The sequence below is a fragment of the Lissotriton vulgaris genome, chromosome 7 (assembly GCF_964263255.1).
Source record: "Lissotriton vulgaris chromosome 7, aLisVul1.2, whole genome shotgun sequence".
NCBI classification, from domain to species: domain Eukaryota; kingdom Metazoa; phylum Chordata; class Amphibia; order Caudata; family Salamandridae; genus Lissotriton; species Lissotriton vulgaris.
The window spans coordinates 1,007,044,620-1,007,064,701 of NC_141695.1; the positions used below are offsets into that span (position 1 = coordinate 1,007,044,620).

Sequence of the window (20,082 nt, forward strand, 5' to 3'; positions counted from 1 at the left end):
CAGTTCTTAGTGACATCTTTATTGACGTCTTATGTCCAAACCTTACGTCAAACTCGGCACCTTCAGGTATAAATATACCAACACTGCCTTAAGCAAACACACGATGGTGAAATCTGGAGCAGAACAGCTGTCCCCTTGCAGAGAGCCCAGCAGATGCGAGAAGCCCACGGACGCTGCCCCTCCTCTTTGACGTGCTGAGAAAGATGCAGTCTTTTCTCCTGCCGAGAAAATCCAGCTCCGGCGTTTCCAGCCTACCCTTGCGGGTGACTGGGATATCGGGTCCTGAGAGGGAGATACCAGACCTCCTACATTCTATTCCAAAGGTACGGTGCTCAGTAAACCCTTAGAGAGAATTCTTGGATCAGACTCTTGGCAAAACATCAGGTACACCGGGGTAGGCGTAGTTAGAAGCACCAGTTGAGGTCGTTAGCCAATGTATATATGAATGTATATATTGTATATATTTTATTCATTTTAAGTATCTTATGGCTAAGAAACCATATCAATGCTTTTACAGTATTATTTCATAATACTCCTTTTACTGTACGTAAATTACTTTATATTAAGTATTGCAATTGTGGCAATCCATTTCTCTTGCATGAGAAGGAAGACTGTTCAATAAATCATACCCTTTATTGAAAACGCCCGTCTCTCTCTTCTCTGCACTCTGGTGAAACTAAGAATGCACGCCTGACTGAGTGAAATAATTGTCTATTGTTTTCACACGACTCTAGAGATTTACTCTTATTCTGGGGAGCAAAGTTGTCATGTTTATGCGGTTGTCGGAAGCTGAATCCCTTCTTGTCTGAGCCAGGGAAGTTGATCACTTCCTATTCAGTCAAGAAAGTTTCCGGTGACTTCTGAGCTAGCTGGCGCAAACCTAAATTAAGTCTAACATAGTCAGTAGAGACCTAGAAGACCACAGTCCTACGTCTACACTGCTGTTTATGTTATTCCAATGCGCAGGGCCTAGAGGGAAAATAGGAACTACACTACAATCTGCATTCCCACCGACTGAAAGTACAGAATCGGGACTGGTGGAATTTGACCCTGGGGATGCGTGCTTCACAATACTAAAATGCAACTGTGAAGGCAGAAATTACACATTTGTTAGGTTTGGCTTAAATATGGGTGGGGCTTTGTTGGCATTTCTCTGTTAGGCAGCTTCAAAAGTAGATGAGTATTAAAAAATGTTTAATATTTGGATTGTTTACATACTTCTTACAGGTAGCTTCTGTAAAAATGAGAACATTTGCTGATTTTAAGATTAGGTACAAGTGCATGTCATGAGATACTGGGAGCAGAGCAACCCTTATTTAATGTGGTGTTGTCGTAACGGCTTCACCCCTTAGAAGAAACAAAGACGTGCATTCACAAAGGCACATTTATTTTTCATTTATGAAGATAATAACTTCCACCAGGTGAAAAATCTGCATGTAAGAAATTAGTTTGTTGGTTGACTGGGGTGTGAGTCCTGGTCAATAAGCAGCTACAACTCTTGTCAGGGTGAGGCACAAGCCAACCCCACAGTAACCTGTGCTTGACCATCTGGTAGCTTGGCATAGAGTAGTGCAACGTGAACTTAGAGGCAATGTGTAAAGTATTTGTGTAACACTTCAAACAGTAATAGAGTGAAAACATCACACTAAAAGGTTTCCATATCAAGTTAAAAAATTGGGATTTTCTATAATATAAGATCCAATCAGTAGAACTGGAGATATGCAATTTTAAAGATTTTAGTAAAATTAGTGCTGAGAATGCGGTGAGCAGCTGGGGCGATGCATCTATTCCAAAGAGCTGCAAGGTTACGATTCAGAGTCCATTGTCATCATCGAGGCTGCTGTCAATGAAGGATTCAATGACCTGCACTGAGGACACGTTGCACAGTAGTGATTGTGATGGGCTGCAGTGGCGATACAAGTCTTTGTGATGGGTCCAATGCATACAGCTGCTGGGATGCTTTGGTTCTGCTCAGGGTAGTGCCATGCAACAGAGGAGATGCGTTGTTTCTGCTGGATCCACAGAGTTTTTCAGATCACCCTAGGTCCACTTACTAGGGTCCAGGACTTGGGTGGCACCACTAGGCAAGGTAGACTCGCAGAAGGAAGAGTCTTGGTGCAGTTGCAAGGTTGTTGGAAGCTGTTTGTGTCCCTGAGGCTTTAGATCACTTGGAGTCACTCTGGGATCTGGGTTGAAGAAATGCAGGTCCGGCCATTCTAACAGGGAAAATGGCAGCAGGGCAGCACAGCAGGGCTGTCCTTGTAACCGCACAGCAATCCTTCTTCCTGGCAGAGTATTCACAGGTCAAAAACCAGGAGTGCACTAAAGTGGTCATGTCTGAGGTCTATTATTTATTCCCAGTTGTGCCCTTGAAGTGGGGAGAAGCTTCCAGAGGCATGCCTTTTAAGTGCAAAGGTACCCTGCCTTCCTGGCCCTGGAACCAGACTAACTGCAGGGGGTATGCATCCCTTTGTGTGGAGACAGAAAACAGTCTATTCCAGTTTAAGGTGAGCTGAGTCCAGCTCCTCCCTCCCATCCTGCCAGTGATGGCCCATTCAGTCATACCTGAGTTCCCCATTGAGTGTGGCTGTCTGGGAGGAATATACTTAGCCCATTTGCCACCCACACCCAGTCATGTCACCCAGAGGTAGGCACCAAATGGCGAAGGCAGGAAAATGGCAACTTTCTAAAGTGCCATTTCCAGAATTGGAATCTAAAATACAACTTCACCAGGATTTTTCATTACGATTCCAGAGACACCAAACATGAACTAACCACCTGTTCCAATTTGGAAAGTACACTTGTAAAATGTAATATGGTAACTGCAATGTTATCCTATGGGAGAGGTTGGCCTTGTAGTAGGGAAAATTGAAAGTAAAAGTTTTTTACTATCAGGACATTTAAAACTTATAAGTACATGTTCTACTTTTCTTTCTTTTTTTTACCACTTTCAACAGTTTTTTTTTATTTTGCTGTGCATCAAAACCCACATAGGTATTCGATGCAAACAAAGCAGCATTTATAAGTCGACCTTCCTCTGGATATCTGTTTTATGAAAGAAATACAATTAAAGGTGACTTATGGTTCAGAAATAACATAAGCATTTACAATTGTTTGCCTTAAAATGATGTCATATTTGATGTCATCAGTGATGTCACCAATTATGTAATTTCAAAAATTACCAGTTATGTCATATGCAGAGCATGGCAGGATTGTTAATTTTAGCTTTGATTGCATAACATAACCGGAAAACTTTATGGCTGTTCTAGCTTTGCATTAGAACCATATCATCTCTGTTTTTACTTTTTAAAGTGAATTCTAAGTTTGTTTTTAAAGGTTATGCCCTTCCTGAACCATAACTTACCTTTAGTGTTTTATTCAATGCATTTTTAAGGATTTTTTAATGTTCTACTCAATTCAGCTTTTCTGTTATCTGTACATGTCCTACTTTTTAAATACATTGCACACTGCCCTCTGAGCTGTCCAGGGCCTACCTTAGGAGTGACTTATGTGCATTAAAAAGGAATGTTTGGACCTGCCAGGTTGAAATGTCAGTTTACAAACTGCTCACACAGGCTGCAATGACAGGCCTGAGACATGTTTACAGTCCTACTTAAGTGGGTGGCTTAATCAGTGCAAGCTCACTAGTCGCATTTCATTTTACAGGCCCTGTGCACAGGTAGGACCATAGAGACTTACAAGTAAATTAAATATGTCAATTGGGTATAAGCCAACTCAGCATACTTTAAAGAGAGAGTACAAGCACTTTAGCACAAGTTAGCAGTGGTAAAGTGTGCAGAGCCCTCGGTCATCAATAATAAAGTCAGCAACAGAAGGTCTGAAGGCAAAACATTAGAGCGTAACACCCGCCCCCCCCCCCCCCCACACACACACCCCCACACACACACACACACATACCAGGATGCCAGGTCTCACACTACATGAGGACACTAATGTTTTCCAGGAAATGGGTGAGTAGGATAGATTTCCTAGATCCTTGACAATTTCCAAAGAAGCCAGAAATCTGCTACAAATCTAGCTGTAATTCTACTAGAGTAGATTTCTGACTTTCATCATATCATTTTCTAAATTGTGTGAATTTATCTTATATTTGCTATGATATATGAAAAAAAGTTGCAGTATGCAGTTTGCGCTGTTTTCCCTGCTATCTGTTTCACCCTATAGCTCATCATGTTTGACTATTATCGGTAATGTTAATCTATGGAAGCTTGCTGGAGAAATGTGCTTAATTTTAAGATGCACGAGCAGTATGCTACCAGGCTGTGAAACGCTGGCACTGGTTGAGAACTAAATACTAACCTATTTACTCCTTATGAAAACCGATAAACATCAGTCACAGTATGTATATCCCACGGGCTGAAGAATGCTTGTTTGCAAGACTTCCATTCTCATTTTTCCTGGTCTTAAGTTTCAACCAAGAGTATGTTCACTTTAGCTCTGTCTCTCAGAAACCTTAATGTCTTTTTTAATCGAATTTTGTCTTATTTCATCTAGGCTTTTTTTCATGCTAGTACCTTTTATTTCTGTGACACTAACCGATGTAAATGTCATTTAAAAGCTTCGCCACACAGTGGAGTGTATCTTACTTACTTGTAATTTCAATAAATATGTTTAATTTCAGGAAACTGATGTCTGTTTTGAAGACGTACTTGGATACTTCCAGTAGAGGGGAGCAGTGCGAACCAATATTGAGAACATTGAAGGCATTGGAATATGTGTTTAGGTTCATTGTACGATCAAGAACATTATTTTCACAGTAAGTTTTATGAGCATATTGCACGTGCCAACTGTTTAGCTAGACTGTGTGGAATCGAAGTATTAGAATTATTAGAATAAAATACTGCATTAAACATTTTTTAGCTGCTAGAAGATAGGTTGGTCTTTTATCTTCATACCACAAAATGAGCATGTCAAAACTATTAGAATACAGTAATGGAGTGATGAAGAGAAAGAAAGCCCAATCCTTCTGATGTATGTTTGGAATTAGATGATGGGTGGAAAGCAGGCAGGTCGGAAGGAATATTCCAACTGGCAGGCGTTTAAACATGAAAGTAGCAAAAAGAGTTGGAAAGAAAGAGCAAAAGAGGAACAGGAGCGCATGGAATACTTTTGATTTAAGGATGAATGCTGGACTAAGTGATCAGAATTATGAATATTATTACCGAAGGCATAAGAAGGAAAACAGAAGTGGCTACACATTTACCAATAAGACCTAGAGTATCCCTGTGTTGCATCAAAGTCCTAGATAAAATTACATGTTGATGAATGGGCATTACCCTCCCAGTATCAACTAGACCTTTTTTGAGACAATTTGTTCGAAATTGGCATCCCTCTGTGGCTATTTGTGTTGGGGCTGTCAGGCAGCAGCCTGCTTTGGTCTTAATTTAGCATCAGCCCTGCTAGAGTACCTCCAATTGCAGAGGTATGAATATGCCTTTGACGCATGTGAAAACATTAATATTGATCTTACGTGCGTGAAGGTTAGGGTGATTGATGTTGTTGGGAAAAAGACTGGATTTTTAATAAAGGAGAGGATCCTACTCTTATTATGAGTAACACATTTATGGTTAAGGCTGTTGAATGACAACTATACTGAGTTTCTTCTGTTTTTTGGATTTATACTATAACTTAAAAAAATGTATTCAGCTATCAACGAAATGTCTACGTAATACTTGTAGTTCAGTCACGTATAGTTTAGTTGTCACCAACTGCACATGCGAAAATAATAACGAACCTCCTGGCACTGAATAGCTGAACTTTAAAAAAATATATATATTGCACTGCTGCACCAATAGAACTGGACACCATAGTAAGAATTCATATTAATCTTGTGCCAATGACATCTATGTTTTTTGGCGTTCTAACAATAAGTATTTGTACAATATATAAATATATTTTTTGTAAAGTAATTATCAGACGATTAAATACACATTGACGCATTTATTACTACAATGCAAAGGTCAAATTCGAGTTTATTACCACAGTACAGTAACACTGATGTTATAAAAACAGAATGTATTGTCTCTAAGATTAATTGTAACAATTATCGGCAAACTACTCTATTCCTCAAGGGGCCTCTTACCTTACAGCACAGATGTAACCCCTTGCATCTTGGTTTTAGTTAAATAGCTTTTGTAAAAACAAATACACACAAAACAATGCTATGGCGTTAACCAAATATGCTGATGTGCAGAGTAAGGTACACTATTTACCACTATTGTTAAGGGAAGGGAAAGTCATCATGATTCTCATCAGGTGTCACCCTACCGAGTCATGCCACCCCTCCACAATCAACAAATGTAATAAGTAGGTAATTACATTTTTCAGGTCTGCATTTTGTTACATATTTTCTGGAAACATTAAAGTGTTTACTTTTTGACACCCATATGAATGTATGTTCTTTTCACATTAAGTGCAGTAAAAAACTTGGGGAAGTGTTCACATTTCATATGCTAAAATTTACCTCTGTATTTAATATTTAAAGTAACAGTGACATAATTGTGAACAAGAAGTATATAGGTTTGCTATTAAAGGTAGAGCCGGAAATCATGGTCTTAGTTCCATATGAGGTTGACCCAAAAATAGAGCATGATTATCTCTTGGCAGCGGTAACCCTGCATTCAAATTGGTTGATGTCTAGAGGAGAGTTGACATTAACAACGGTTTCCTGTTAATTTCTTCTTCAGAATTAATTTGTTGGTTTACTATAAGTTAGCATTGGTGACAGCAGTTCTGAAGAAGACTGGGAGTTTTGATAGAATGAAGGGTAGACTTTGGAGAAAAGAAAAAAAATGCAAGTATGCCAATATTGTAAATTGTAAAAGTAGTGGGTCTGATAGCACACCGTTGCTAGCCTAAAAAGTTAAGAAACTGATCTGTGTCTTAGATTCTGTCTTCTGACCACTGGTTTCTACCAGGTGATTGGGTTGAAGTCAGACGGAGGACCCTTCGTAGTCAGATTTATTTTAGCCATAGAATGTGTTGTACTTGAACACACTTGAATGGAGTTGCCATTAGCAACCTAAAGTGTACTGAGGGAAAGGCATTCTCTACAGTGAGCATCTGCACCTTGCATCATTGACAGGATAGTGGTACCCAAGTGTTGAAGGTCATCCATGGTAGATATGAGCACTGACATTTCTTCTGCAGGACATGTTTGTGTTACTAGAAAACCTGACAGAGTGGCAATTCATTTATTTTGAATACATTAGGCAGTCAATGAAAAGAATTCCTTTTATATTTTCTTCCAAACTTGCCACAGTTGAAAGTCTAGACAAGGAGTGAAATTGGCCATCGTAGATTCACTTACTCTAAATAGGAAACCTTTTCAAATTGTGGGGATCAGCATTGGAGTTGGAGTTCTGCATTTTGTGTTGAATGTTACTCTTTAATATTTCCCTGATGGAGGATCATATGCAGCTTACCTTGTGTTTGAGGTAGAGCCCTGCGACTCCACGAGGAAGGAGGTGGATGAAATTTGCAAATTGATGCACAGCTCTTCCACTGCCTTGTATCGTAACAGAGGTGCTGCAGAACACTGCACATATGAATACGTTATTTACCTACTGCAGTGAGATAGTACATCCACTAGAAATACCATTACTGAAGGTAACTAAAGTGTTACAGTAGCCCATTGCAAATCTCTGTGGGGCTAAGGTCAAAACAAACACGGGGAGGACCACCAGCTTTACCAGTAAGCAGTGGCGGCTGGTGACATTTGAAAGTGGTGAGGCGGCTAATTATTGCCGGCCCGCATGGCGGCAAGTGAGCGTAGCCAGTGAGCCCGTACAACCTCCAGGGCCCCGGGGACCGGGGAATTAGAATAAAGAAGCACGATGCTGCCCACGGAAGATTCAAACTCGTGATGGCACGAGGCGCGTAGAACAGCGTTCATGCTCTACATGGAGCCAGACTCACTTTGCTTGTTGGGATAAAACTCAGAGGCTGCCTGTCAGAGTATGACTTGGAGTCTACAGGCTTGGGATATGATGTGTGGCATGGAGAGCAGTTGTGTATGTGGTTCACATGTTGAACGTGCTTGAACCCAGAGCCCAAGGCACACTAGGATATAACACCATGCCTTTGTTCCGATAGGCACCTTGTGCATTGCTTTCTTCAAAGGGGCACTTTGCAGCTGTGTTGCATTCTGTGTTTGAGAATCACAGTTGCTCTTGTTGTCTGGAGGTGGTCTGTACAGGGTAGGGTGCCAACCCCGAGACCTCTTGGCGCCAGTGCAGTTCGAAGGGTAACTTTTGATGGTGCTGATTTCACATTGCAACCTGATGGGCATGAGATGGTGCGTAAAAGCAGGCAGTGCCAGGGAGCACGCGCCGAGCAGATAATCTGTTGAGTGTAGTCAAGCCTAGATGCTGCTCTGGAGGATTGATAACTCCTTACTGGCTATTTGGATTAGTCATCTCTGTGTGTAAATTGTTGTACAACAACAAGAAGATAGTGGGTGCAAGACACACAACGAGTGCTGTCCAAACTAGGAAAAAGACCACAGATGAACATACCAATAATAAAAGAACAACTGGGATTACTAAACTCGACATACATGTCCAAAATTTTATCATACAAAACAGCCCCTTCTAAACACGACATTTGAATTGATTGGGAGATTTGAACCCATTCAACTTCAGGCTATCACAGTGTGATGCCCCATAATCCATTAAAAATCTGGGCGTCATGCAACCCATCTGACATCAACACGTTCTACAGCAGGTAACCGCCCAGCAATCCAATCAGCATGAGACATTCTGGGACACAAACATTCGATAACCTTAATTGGAATTCATTTCTTAGCACATTCGGGACACTGAAATCACGAAATAATGCACCCGTAGCATGTAATGTAAAGCACCTGAATGCTGATATAATTCAACACACAGCAATTCAGCACAACTCTTACCCGGTAAAATTTAGCACACAACACGTTCAACATACAGCAAACATGAAAACCATGATCAGCTAATGTAACCGCAAACTCTCACTCCTGTTGAGGCCCTTCAATAATAAACTAAGCCACTGAGGGAACCCCACTCTGTGCTACTCCTCGATCGCTGAAATTAAATTAACCCCATAAACCACCACAAAGAGCTCAGTCTCAGTGCATAAAATTCCTGCCATTTAAAGTGTGCCAACAGTGCCAGAAGGAGGTAGAACAATTTAATTCTGGCTTTCGCTTTTTCACTTCATGTGTTTTCTGGAGGTCGCCTAGCAATATCTGTCTCCCTCTAACAATAAGAGTAAATTAATGACTTCTGTATCGTGACATAACTCGTCCTGGCTCTTGTTAGTATATCTCTTAGTGCCAGACTATGCAGTTTGCAGGGTATGCATGCCTCACAAATGAAATTTAACACAAAAAACGTGTTTGCAGAAGTGTGGGAATTTTCAATATTCATTTTGGGGGAGGAATCACACCACCTTAATAATAAATATCTTTCCAGACTGAAACACAATTCACTGATAAATTCGATAAATATGTATGTTAGATGATGTAGGCAGTACCAAAATGAGCATGAAAGTCTACGAAACAAAACATTTACAAGGCACAATAGCTGGTTATTGGGGATGGATAACAGGACACCAAGAGCCCTATGAGTGAATGAGAGAGTCATTAAATAGTATCCATCAAGGCATTTTGGCTGTAATTAAATGCTTTGCTGCTGCCCATATGCACCCTGCAGGTGTTTCTTCGTTTCTCCTTACTACTTCCTGGGGCTTCCCTGATGCGCTGCGCTTGGATCGTATTGTTAGCACTATGCAGATTAACAAGCGAGCCGCCATGTTACCGTATTCATTTCAAATGTCTTCATGCTGATACTGACGAGGATTCAAGCCTTGTTCTGCAGTTTTGGGTTTTTGCGGTTATATAATAGCGCGAACTCGACTCGAAGGTATTGAAGCGCCTACATCAGTCACGTTACACAAGGACACATGAATTATTTTTTTGGGTTGGCACGGGGAAATTAGGTGATGTGCCCAGCGTCAAAGGAGCAAACACCGAGGCTCGAACATGGTTCCCCAGCTCCATGGGGTCGGCAGCTTTGGCCGTTAGGTCACATCCTCTCCCCCAAGTCCCCAGCTCTAGCCCCTAACCCCCCACCTCTATAAAAGGTGCCAGCATGCTTGAAAATTAAATGTACAGCACAGCAGTCAAATGTGGGGCCTGGAGGAGTACTTCTCCGAGAGCGGCAATGAACGCGTGTTCCCTCTCCTCGGTGCGTGTGAAGTGTATTTTAGTGCAGCTAATCTGGTTCTGCCAACAATCCTGCCACTGTCCTCCGGTCAGTGACTGCCACTGCGAGAAAGAGAGATGGAGGGAGAATGGCGAGAGTTCAGGATGGGAAAAGGAGAATGCATGGATTGATGGAAAGAGAAAGATAGTTCGAGGAAAGGAAAGATCCAGGGGGGATTTAAATATTTTTCCCAACGCCGCTGCTGGTTTCCAAATCGCTGCTGGTTTCTAATCGGTCCGTTACTCAAAGTGGTTAACTGTTCACTCTATGCAGGGGGCCAGGGACAAACTGACTGAACGCACCCCTTCCTTAACCTGGGCCTGTCGACTGCCTTGCTACCTCACTTATGTAGCTCTGGGTTATTTGGAAAAGCCGGCTGCATTTCTTCACAGCAGAGAATTAAAAAGGGTAATTTTAATTTACCTTACCTGACCGCCGTCCGTCAGCGCCGCATCCTGGGACCTTGGCGCCTTCACTGGAGCGGAAACCCCGCCCTCCATCCTCAGCCAATCCTGGCGCACACAGGGCATGGTTGCTTTCTGCCCGCCTGCCCTTCAGGAAAGCGAGCTTTCGCTATTGTAATGGGCATGCGCAGGCACAAGTACGCATGCGTGGGCAAGGCTGAAAAATGTGCCTCCATCCCCACTCATGCGTACCTGTGTGCTGCTGCCTGCCCCAGACAATGCCTTATGTTATGCCTGTCAGTCAACATGACACAGGACCGCCCACCCCCTTCAGACTCTGAAGGGGGTGGGCGGTCCTGCATCATTCTGACTGATAGGCATTTTCCCTCGGCGTTTTGAACTTAAGTAAACTGAGAGTTTACTTCAGTTCAGAGTACGCCGAGGGAGCTGCGGGACGGGTGCGGGCGGGGGGGCAACGCCCCAACGCCCCCAATGGACCAGCCGCCACTGCCAATAAGGGGGTCAGCGTTCCATGTCCCCACCAGGCTACAAATTTGTCTCAACGCCCTCAATACATGGATTTTGTGGAGGAGTGTCTGGTAACCAGGTTGAAATGCACTACTTCAGGTGGTTGTTTGGAAGCAGTCAACGATGCTGCCATTCTCTACACATGGAGGAACAAGCTGGGGAGTTTCACATGAAATACCCTACCCTGCTGCAGGGACAAAATATCCTTGCAAAGTGGTAGTCTTATCCAAGGATAGGTGCTCCTGTTCAAGGATTTCAGGTACCAGACTCTCCTCGCTGGAGCCAGGATTACTAGGATAACTTGAGTCCAGTCCATTTGATCTTCTTAGGAACTCAAGGCTGAAGAGATAATGTCGGGAAGGTGTACAGGAGTTACTTGTTCCATTTCTGCCAGCATGCATCTCATGAGTCTAGCTAGTGCTCTTTCAGAAACTCCAATGTGCAAAATTGTTGATAATGTGTTTTTTCCACAGTGGTGAAAACATCTAACCAGGGCTCTCCCCACTAATGGTAGATGCCCTCCACCACCTTGGGATGTAGACACCACTTGTGATCTCCCATATGACATCTGCTGATTTAGTCCAGTGTGGCATTCAGGGACTCGTCAGGATGTTAGTGATCAGGAGGATCTCCTAGTGCTATAAACACCTCCAAAATGTAACTACGCATGACTTAGGACCAAGGACACCTTGCTGCCCTGCTTGTTGCACTACCACATGAAAGTCTTGTTGTCTGTGAGAACCATCACTAGCCTCCACTTAATGGATAACAGGAAGGCATTTAGGGTCAGAAGATTGGTCTACAGCTTTAGAAGATTGATTTAGAGCTGGCCCTCCACTGTAGACCAGAGACCTCTGATCTTCTCCTCTCCCAAATAACCCCCTAAACTCAGCAAGGATGCATCCGTCATCACCGTCACCTCTGAGTGGGGAAAGGGGAGCAGTCTACCACAGGACAGTTTGTGGTAAATCAGCTACCACTGCAGGTTGTGGTCTGCCTCCTACGAGCCGTGAAGATTGTTGGAAAGGCAGCCTTGATGCTGAGTCGGAGAAGCTGAGGGGGAATAATGCCCCTGTGCTGTTTGCTGTCTGGGGTTGGCCTGCAGTGGCTACTTGCTGCCAGGGAAAGGAGGAAGGACTTTTCTGTTTGCTGTGTTCCCTGCTTGAGGGAGATCTCTAAGGACTTGAAACTGAGCTTGCCTCCGGTTCTGAAGTCTCAGGGGCACAAAGACATCACCACCATCACCCCTGAACTTTCCTGCTGGGAGTTCTGACCTGCAAAGAGGGGCCTGGTGTTGTTTTGGACCTCTAGAGACTGTTTTCCGTGGGGAGCTGGAAAATCGATGCAACACCGTGAAGCGTGACACATCGGTAGCTGTTTCCGATGCATTGTCGTTCAGTTCCACTGCAGGGTTTGCATGTGCCACTTGGCATAGTCAACAAGAAGGTTGCAAGAGACTAAAGTCATTCACACCTGGTCCATCGATGAGTGTTCTGAACCTGCCTTCATCATCCAGTCACTGAGGTATGAGAATACAGGAACTTCCAACCTCAGAAGTTGGTCAGCAGACACCTCTATACCTTTCATAATTATTTGTGAGGCGGTGTTGAGGCCAAAGGGGAACTTGGCATACTGGAAAGGCTTGGGGTCCATTCTGAAATTTTCTTTTGGATTTATTGTTCTTTCTTATTTGTATGTTTTGTGCTAAAAACCTTTAGTTTAAAATTATTTCCTGAACCATTGTTGCTTTAACACAGATGCTGATATCAAGCAATTGCCTAAACATCTGGACTAATCATTAGTGGAATGTCAAATATAATTTTCTATATTCAGCAATTCCTTTCCGCAATTAGCTTATTTGTCTATTTGTACACTTCCATTAGGGTTCTATAGAAACTGTCTGAATCTTCAATAGCTGTAGTTTCTCATTGTAGTGTAGATCTAATTGCAGTTTGTAATGCTTGTCTGCGTACTCTTGTATTTTAATTCATGTGAATACATTCTAGTTCTTCCCTGCTGTCTCAATTTCTACATCAAATACCCCTAGAGACAGAGCCCTGTCTGAGCTAATTTATTAAGGGATACATATGATAATAATCATCATGATGTATATTAAACAATCTTAGTGACTGTTCAAAGGCTATGCTCATTGTTTACTTTCACCTAATAATTGCTCTCTTCAGTGATTCATCATGCTTTTACATTTTAGGTAATTGTTTTAATTTAACTATGAATAGCGGCTATTTATTTTGTCGAAACTTAGGGTACCCAGTTTTGATGGCAATTCATATTTTATCTCTCTTTTAAAGCAACATTGTAACTTATAGTGTCCTGCAGTTTGATTGCTTGACTAGCTAGTGATGTATTTGTGTCTCGTTCACAATCAATATAATGCATGACATAATTGAAAGGATTTTATATAAAGTCTGTTAGAAATAGGTGTCCCTAGTTGACACTGGTATGCACCCTGTCCAACTAGGCACACTTCCTTCTAATCCAGGTAGGGGAGTTACCCACCCAAGATACCCCCTGCTGGGCATGAGCAGTCAGGTGTATCTCAGAGACAATGTGCAAAGTATTTGTACATAACACACACAGTAACACAATGAAAACATTACAAATGGACACCAAACCAGTGAAGAAAAATAACCAATCTTTATCTAAACTAAACAAGACCAAAACGACAAATATCCAGCATACAGAATTCAAAATATCCCTTTTTAAATGTTTAAGCAATTCTGTCCATAGAACTCTATAGATGTGTTGATGTTCGCACAAAGTACCCTTGATGCATTAAAATCCAAAACAATAAACCGCTTCAAAGGAGGAAAGCATCAGAAAACACAGTGATGCATCAGTTCTTGAGTTCCAAGGAAATGAAAGCTTCAGTTCTGCTGTATGCAGGAAAAGTGCTGCATCGATTACCTTCTGGTAGGAGAAGTGATGTGTCCATTTCCGGAGTCAACTCTTTTTCGGCGGGGTGATGCGTTGGAACTTGGCGCATAGGTGCGATGCGTGAAAAAATCTAGGAGCTTCGGGACGATGGGGCGACAAACAGGCGCTGTATCGATTTACACAGCCGCAGACAGGTGATGCGTCCATTGCTTTCGCTGCACAGCAGGGCCTGCGGCAAAGTCGGAGAGGGTGTCTCGGATGTCAGAGACTGGGTATTCTAAACTCAGGCTGTGGCAGTTCTTCATGCCGCAAACAGGTGCTGCATCGATTTTTCAGCTACATCGCAGTGATGTGTTGGTTTTTCAACTGTATGGCAAACTTATGATGGGAAAAATGGAACTGGACAGGTGATGCATAGATTTTTAAGTCTTGAAGCAGCAGAACCACCTACAAGGGCTTAGAACTGGAATTGGCACCACTTGGCAGGTCAGAACTCCCAGCAGTGGAGTTCAGAGATGCTGTTGATGAAGTCTTTGATGGCCCTGAGACTGCCAACAGGAAGAAAGCACACACAAGCCCTTGCAGAACCTTGGAAAAGCAGGATACAAGAAAGCAAAATCCAGTTCTTTCACTGCTCACAGACAGAAGTAGCAACTGCAGGCCAACCCAGCAAAGCAATACATAGCAAAGGGGCAGTACTCCTCCTGACAGCACTTAAGCTCTTGTTCTTGGCAGAATCAATAGTCCAGAATTGTTCTAAAAATGTGGAGTTATTGGTCCAATACTTGTACCCCTTTTGGCCTTTGAGGTATGTATGTATTGGCATTTTATATAGCGCACTACTTACCCGTAGGGTCCCAAGGCGCTTCAACCGCTGCGAAACCCTTCCTGGCTTCCCTGAGAGATGGTCCCTTAATGGGTATCTCCAGGGTGAGACCAGGCATCCCCGGCGGTCTGGTGGGCCTGTTAGTGAAGATGAGGCAAGCTAATGCCCAGAGTTGCCGAGTGTGATTGCTGATCAGAGTGGGCACCGAGGCGAGAGAATTATCGAGTCCGCTGACCCTGGTCCAGAAACCTGCCGCGCCGGGAATCGAACCCTGGTCCTGTGCCGTCCTCTGCTCTCGGGTCTGCCGCCTCTAACCAGTGAGCCACACTACTTCACTGGCAAACTTCAAAGGAAAGTCTTTGTTGTCTACAAGATCCTGCCTTGCCCAGCCTTTGCTTCAGACGCACTAGAGTGGGATGGAAGCAGCATTGTGAGAGGCCAGGCACAGCCCAATTCAGACGTCAGTGACAACTCCTAACACCACTCTAGCTCAGGAAGGCGCATCAGACTGGTGATGGGCCATCAGGATATGCAGAGCACACCTTATCTCCCTTTGTATGACTGGCTAAAGTGAATGCACAAAAAACCCAGCTGTCATTCTAAACCAGACGGTGACTCTACAGGCAGGCAGAGGCACAGATGGTAAACCAAATAAATGCCCACTTTCTAAAAGTAGCATTTTCAAGCACATAATTTAAGAACCACCTTCATAGAAAATGTGATGTTTAATCTTGAGTTCAGAGAACCTAATCTTCCAATCTCTATCTTTTCACAATTGAAGGTTACACTTGTAAGGTGTTACAAGGCAGCTCCACTGATAGTCCTTGCATTAGTGAATAACGAAATTAGCAGTATTTCACTATTAGAACATGTAAAACACACCACTACATGTCATATCTTTCACATAAACTTCACCCTGTGAATGGTACTACCTTGGCCCTACCTTAGAGGTGACTTACATGTAGCAAAAGCGATGGTTTGGGCCTGGCATCTGCATTTGCAGACACTGCAATGGCAGGCCTGCAACATGTTTGCAGGGCTACTCACGTGGGTGGCACAATCAGTGCTGTAGGACCACTAGTGGCATTTGATTTGCAGGCCCTGGGCATACACAGTGCACTTTACTAGGGACTTACCAGCAAATCAAATATGCAAATCATGGATAATCCAATCACCATTAAAATTTCCACAGAGAGCATGTGCACTTTAGGACTGATAACCAGTGGTAAAGTGCCCAGAGTCCTAAAGCCAACATAAACAGGTTAGAAAAAGTAGGAGGAAGAAGACAAACATTTTGGTGAAAAAGTAGGAGGAAGAAGACCCAAATTTGGGGGATAACCCTGCAAAAAAGGACCAGGTGCAACAAAATCGCAGTAAAACAGCCACAACAATGAATGTTGTTTACATGTATTGTTTTGATGCAAGTGTATAGCGGAAATGTTGGGGTGGCTACATGTTTTTTCCCTTTTTTATAACACACTCTTGCTAATAAGAAATTTAAAAAAACAACGAATTAACTATCGAGTCCAAATGCCAAGCCATTTGTGAATCATAGTTATTTTCTTTCCAACAAAATATCTTGGCATACCACATTCAGATCATCTACAGTTTCGGTACACTTTACCTGTTTTCGGTTTTACTTGCTAATTACTGCTTGTCATGTTTAAGTGGAATAACTATTCTCAATTATTTTGAACCATTCCATTTCGTCAAGCTCTGTATTTTGCCCTGTGCCGATACCATTGCCGTCATTCCTTGAAAAAAAACATAATAATGGGCTTTTAAAGGCAATCAAACAAGCCCAAAGCGGCACTTGTCTTTTAAACATTCTACTTGACATATTTTATAATAAACCGAGCAACAAACCAAAATATGTCTACATATAATTCCTTCTTTAGAGCATTTTTATGGTTGTGGTTTGGCTTGGTTTATGGAGCAATTGCACAAAGGAGCAGAATGCCTATAAACCCGTGAGTGTTGCTGTCCTGTTCGGAATCCTTCGCAGCCAAATGCATGCTCTTGGGAAGATTAGCTTCACAATTCCTCGAAGCAGATATTTGTTTACAGTCGTTAGCCAATGGCACATCCCTAAAAGACTATCCACCATAGAGTAACTCTTCATTAAAACACAAAAGTGCCTTTTTTGTAGTCCACGGCAGCTACTTTGTTTTACTGCATGTAATTCTATAGTATTAGTTTAGCTGAGAATTATTGACACAACTGGTGGGGTGGAACTGAAAATATAGTATGCACACACTCGTATTCTGTGGGGTTGTTCTGAGCAAGCTCACTGATACTTTTTATTTTTAAATTAAGAATGTATTTGGTAGCCACTAGGCTTAGTTTACAATTTTTTACATATTTTTTTTTTAGGGTACTTTAGTTATCTCCCTCTGTCATATGAAGAGTGCCTTATTTATAAGGGACATTGGCGAAGTTGAAAATATTTCAAGTAACAACGGTAATGGAGGTATACTAACAAGGACATTTATTGCTTAGTTGGGCATTGAAGCATGTAATAAACTCAACTTCTGATTTTTATTTAAAAAAATAACAATAGTACTTCATACATACTCTTTGCAAACTTTGTTAGTAATAGTCAACGCACGTCTGGTATAATTATTACTATTACAAAACGGGTTCCGCTCATTTAGTACAACTGGATTTTTTGCTTTTTGACCACTCAGTTTTGGATTTTACCATGGGTGTGTCTCACTACATGTGTCTGACACACGGTAATCCCACAGTAAACGGACTATGTGCGTTTACCACCAGTTTCTGGCTTTTAATATAAGGCTGCTGTGGCTCAGCTTGGGTAAGGGACACATGGCTGGTTACACATGCACATGTTTGCATGTGTGTGCTGGCTGCACGTGTGAGGCTACTGTTGTGCACAGCCAAGAAACCAGGCATAGGTAGCCTGTTGTGGAGGGGACTCTACAGGATAGGTATTGACCAGGTGTAGGCCTTATTAACATTAGTGGTCACTCATAAGGAAAGTTAGAACGATTTACTGCTTTGTCTTCAGCGATACTTTATTAACACCTTGGCTGCTAGAGGTATTCTCCCCCGGTGCTGCATTCCCAGATTTTCCATTGTTCATGACGAGCTCAGCTCGTCATCAGAACAGCTCGAAGGGGTTAAACTCATAGGGGGATATCTGTCTAATTGTGCAGTTTGACTTCACTTAAGCCTACAAAGACCAGTGAGGTATAAATCTGGGGTGAAAAGTGTGCACCCAGTTCATGTACGCAGTTCCGGAGATCATATATGTACACTTTATGGTTTGGCCAGAATTTTCATATTTCCCTGGCTCAGCTCTGGATCAATGCCTAGGTCTTGTGACACCCAGCTGGATAAAGGAATTACATTCTTCCTCACACAAACAGGGTGGTTAATAGTGCTTCCCTCAGCCCCTGAGGGAAGACAACCTGCAACTCTTAATTAGCATTTGGAAAGATCAGCAGCTTCCTCTCTAGCCTTTTTTAGAAGAGCGACACAAGAGCAAACTTCCTACAAGAAGGGAAATCTGCATTTTCCTGGGTTGACTTAAACCAAGCCAAGTGATGTAGGGGCTTAAAACAGGAGCTTCCTTGGAGAAAATGAAATGGGGACAGGCGCCAATGGTGAACCCATTTCACCTCCTTCATGGTCACCATTTCTTGTGTGACAGTCTAAAATTCACACCAGTTGATGGATGTTCCGAGGTGGGGGTTAACTTCTTCCTGGAAGAACTCTGCCAGGGAGGGTTGGGGCTCAAAAGTAGAGTAGATCTTATCAATCTTCTGATGAAGGAATTCTGATAGGGCATCACACCACTGGGCCGAGACTGGGATATTTTGACTCAAAGCTGTAGCAGTAGTTCCTTGACTATCTGAAAAGGTTTCTTTTAAGCTCCTCTAAAAACTGTATGATCCAACGGGGATTTAGAAATCCACCAATGATACCCTAAAGCTTTGATCTTCCTCTTCACATTCTGAGTTCATTTGTGTACTATTTCTCTGAAGTGGAAGAACACAATGTCCTCAATTTAAGAGGGGCACATATATCTAATGCCTTAACTATTGCAGTCTTTAACCCCTTCCATGCTTATGACGAGCTCAGCTTGTCATGCAGTACACTGCTCTTGTGCTCATGATGAGCTGAGCTCGTCATGAACAATGGGATTCAAGGGAGGTCAGCATCCGGGATGAATTGCCTTAGCATTGAAGGTGGTAAGGCCCTATCATTTATATTGATGGGAAGATCTGCATTTAAGATGTCAGTGCCCTATCATCTTCGGTTTTTCTCATTTTGAGAATGCTTAAAAAGATCCTCCCTTTTATCCCTTTGCACCCCCCGAAAAACTCTTATTGCATCACTAGCTATGCCTAAAATGGATTATTGTAACATCTTCTTACTGCCCATCAGCATATCCTTAATAGGCACAATAAAATGCAGCATCAAGACTCCTGCTACTGATACCCAAACATCACTCCGTAGCCATAGCCATCAAAAAAATGAACTGGCTCTCTATCAGACAGACGTGCACTTTCAAAGCACTCTGCATTGCTTATAAGGCACTCTATGGCCTAGGTACTACCTGTCTTCAACAAAGTTTCAACTGGGACCATCCCAGGTAGAACTCGATGATCTGCCACTGCGAATTACATTGTTGTACTCAGATTTAAACTATCCACCTTAGGCAGGAGCTTCTGTCTAGGCATGTGTAAAGCTTGGAACGCCTTACCATTACACATTAAAAATGCGTCCAATCTGTGGAGCTTTAAGAAACAACTGAAGACTTTGGTCTTCAGCATCTGCTAGACGATACATATCAGTTTAATCTCTCTCCAATATTAAAGCCAGCACCAAGACACCCCTTCGGGTAAACAAGCGCTTTAGAAGATTTATTGTTTTTAGCGAACAATTGAACCCGTTAGGTAAGCAAGGACAAGGGGTATTAGTTTATAAGGCAACAGAGGTACTTGACAATTTTCTGTAGGGACTTAGAATAATTATAGGCCACAATCTGCGTTATAATGATAACGGTGTCCAGCCACACCCTGTTTATTAATCAATATACAATATAAAAAGGGGATTTCATAGCACACAAATTTACAGTGGGATGCAATCCTGCATCCAGTGCACACAACAACAAAACATGACAAAACAATATTTACAG

The 20,082-nt window shown here is 42.5% G+C and overlaps 1 protein-coding gene across 1 annotated transcript in view; it reads left to right on the plus strand.

The window, feature by feature from the left end:
* DOCK2 (dedicator of cytokinesis 2) overlaps positions 1 to 20,082 on the plus strand; it is a 2,333,210-nt gene that overhangs the window by 852,966 nt on the left and 1,460,162 nt on the right. The window contains exon 22 of the mRNA XM_086931425.1: positions 4,643 to 4,777. Coding sequence (XP_086787551.1) covers positions 4,643 to 4,777 — 135 coding nt within the window. The remainder of the gene's footprint in view (positions 1 to 4,642; positions 4,778 to 20,082) is intronic.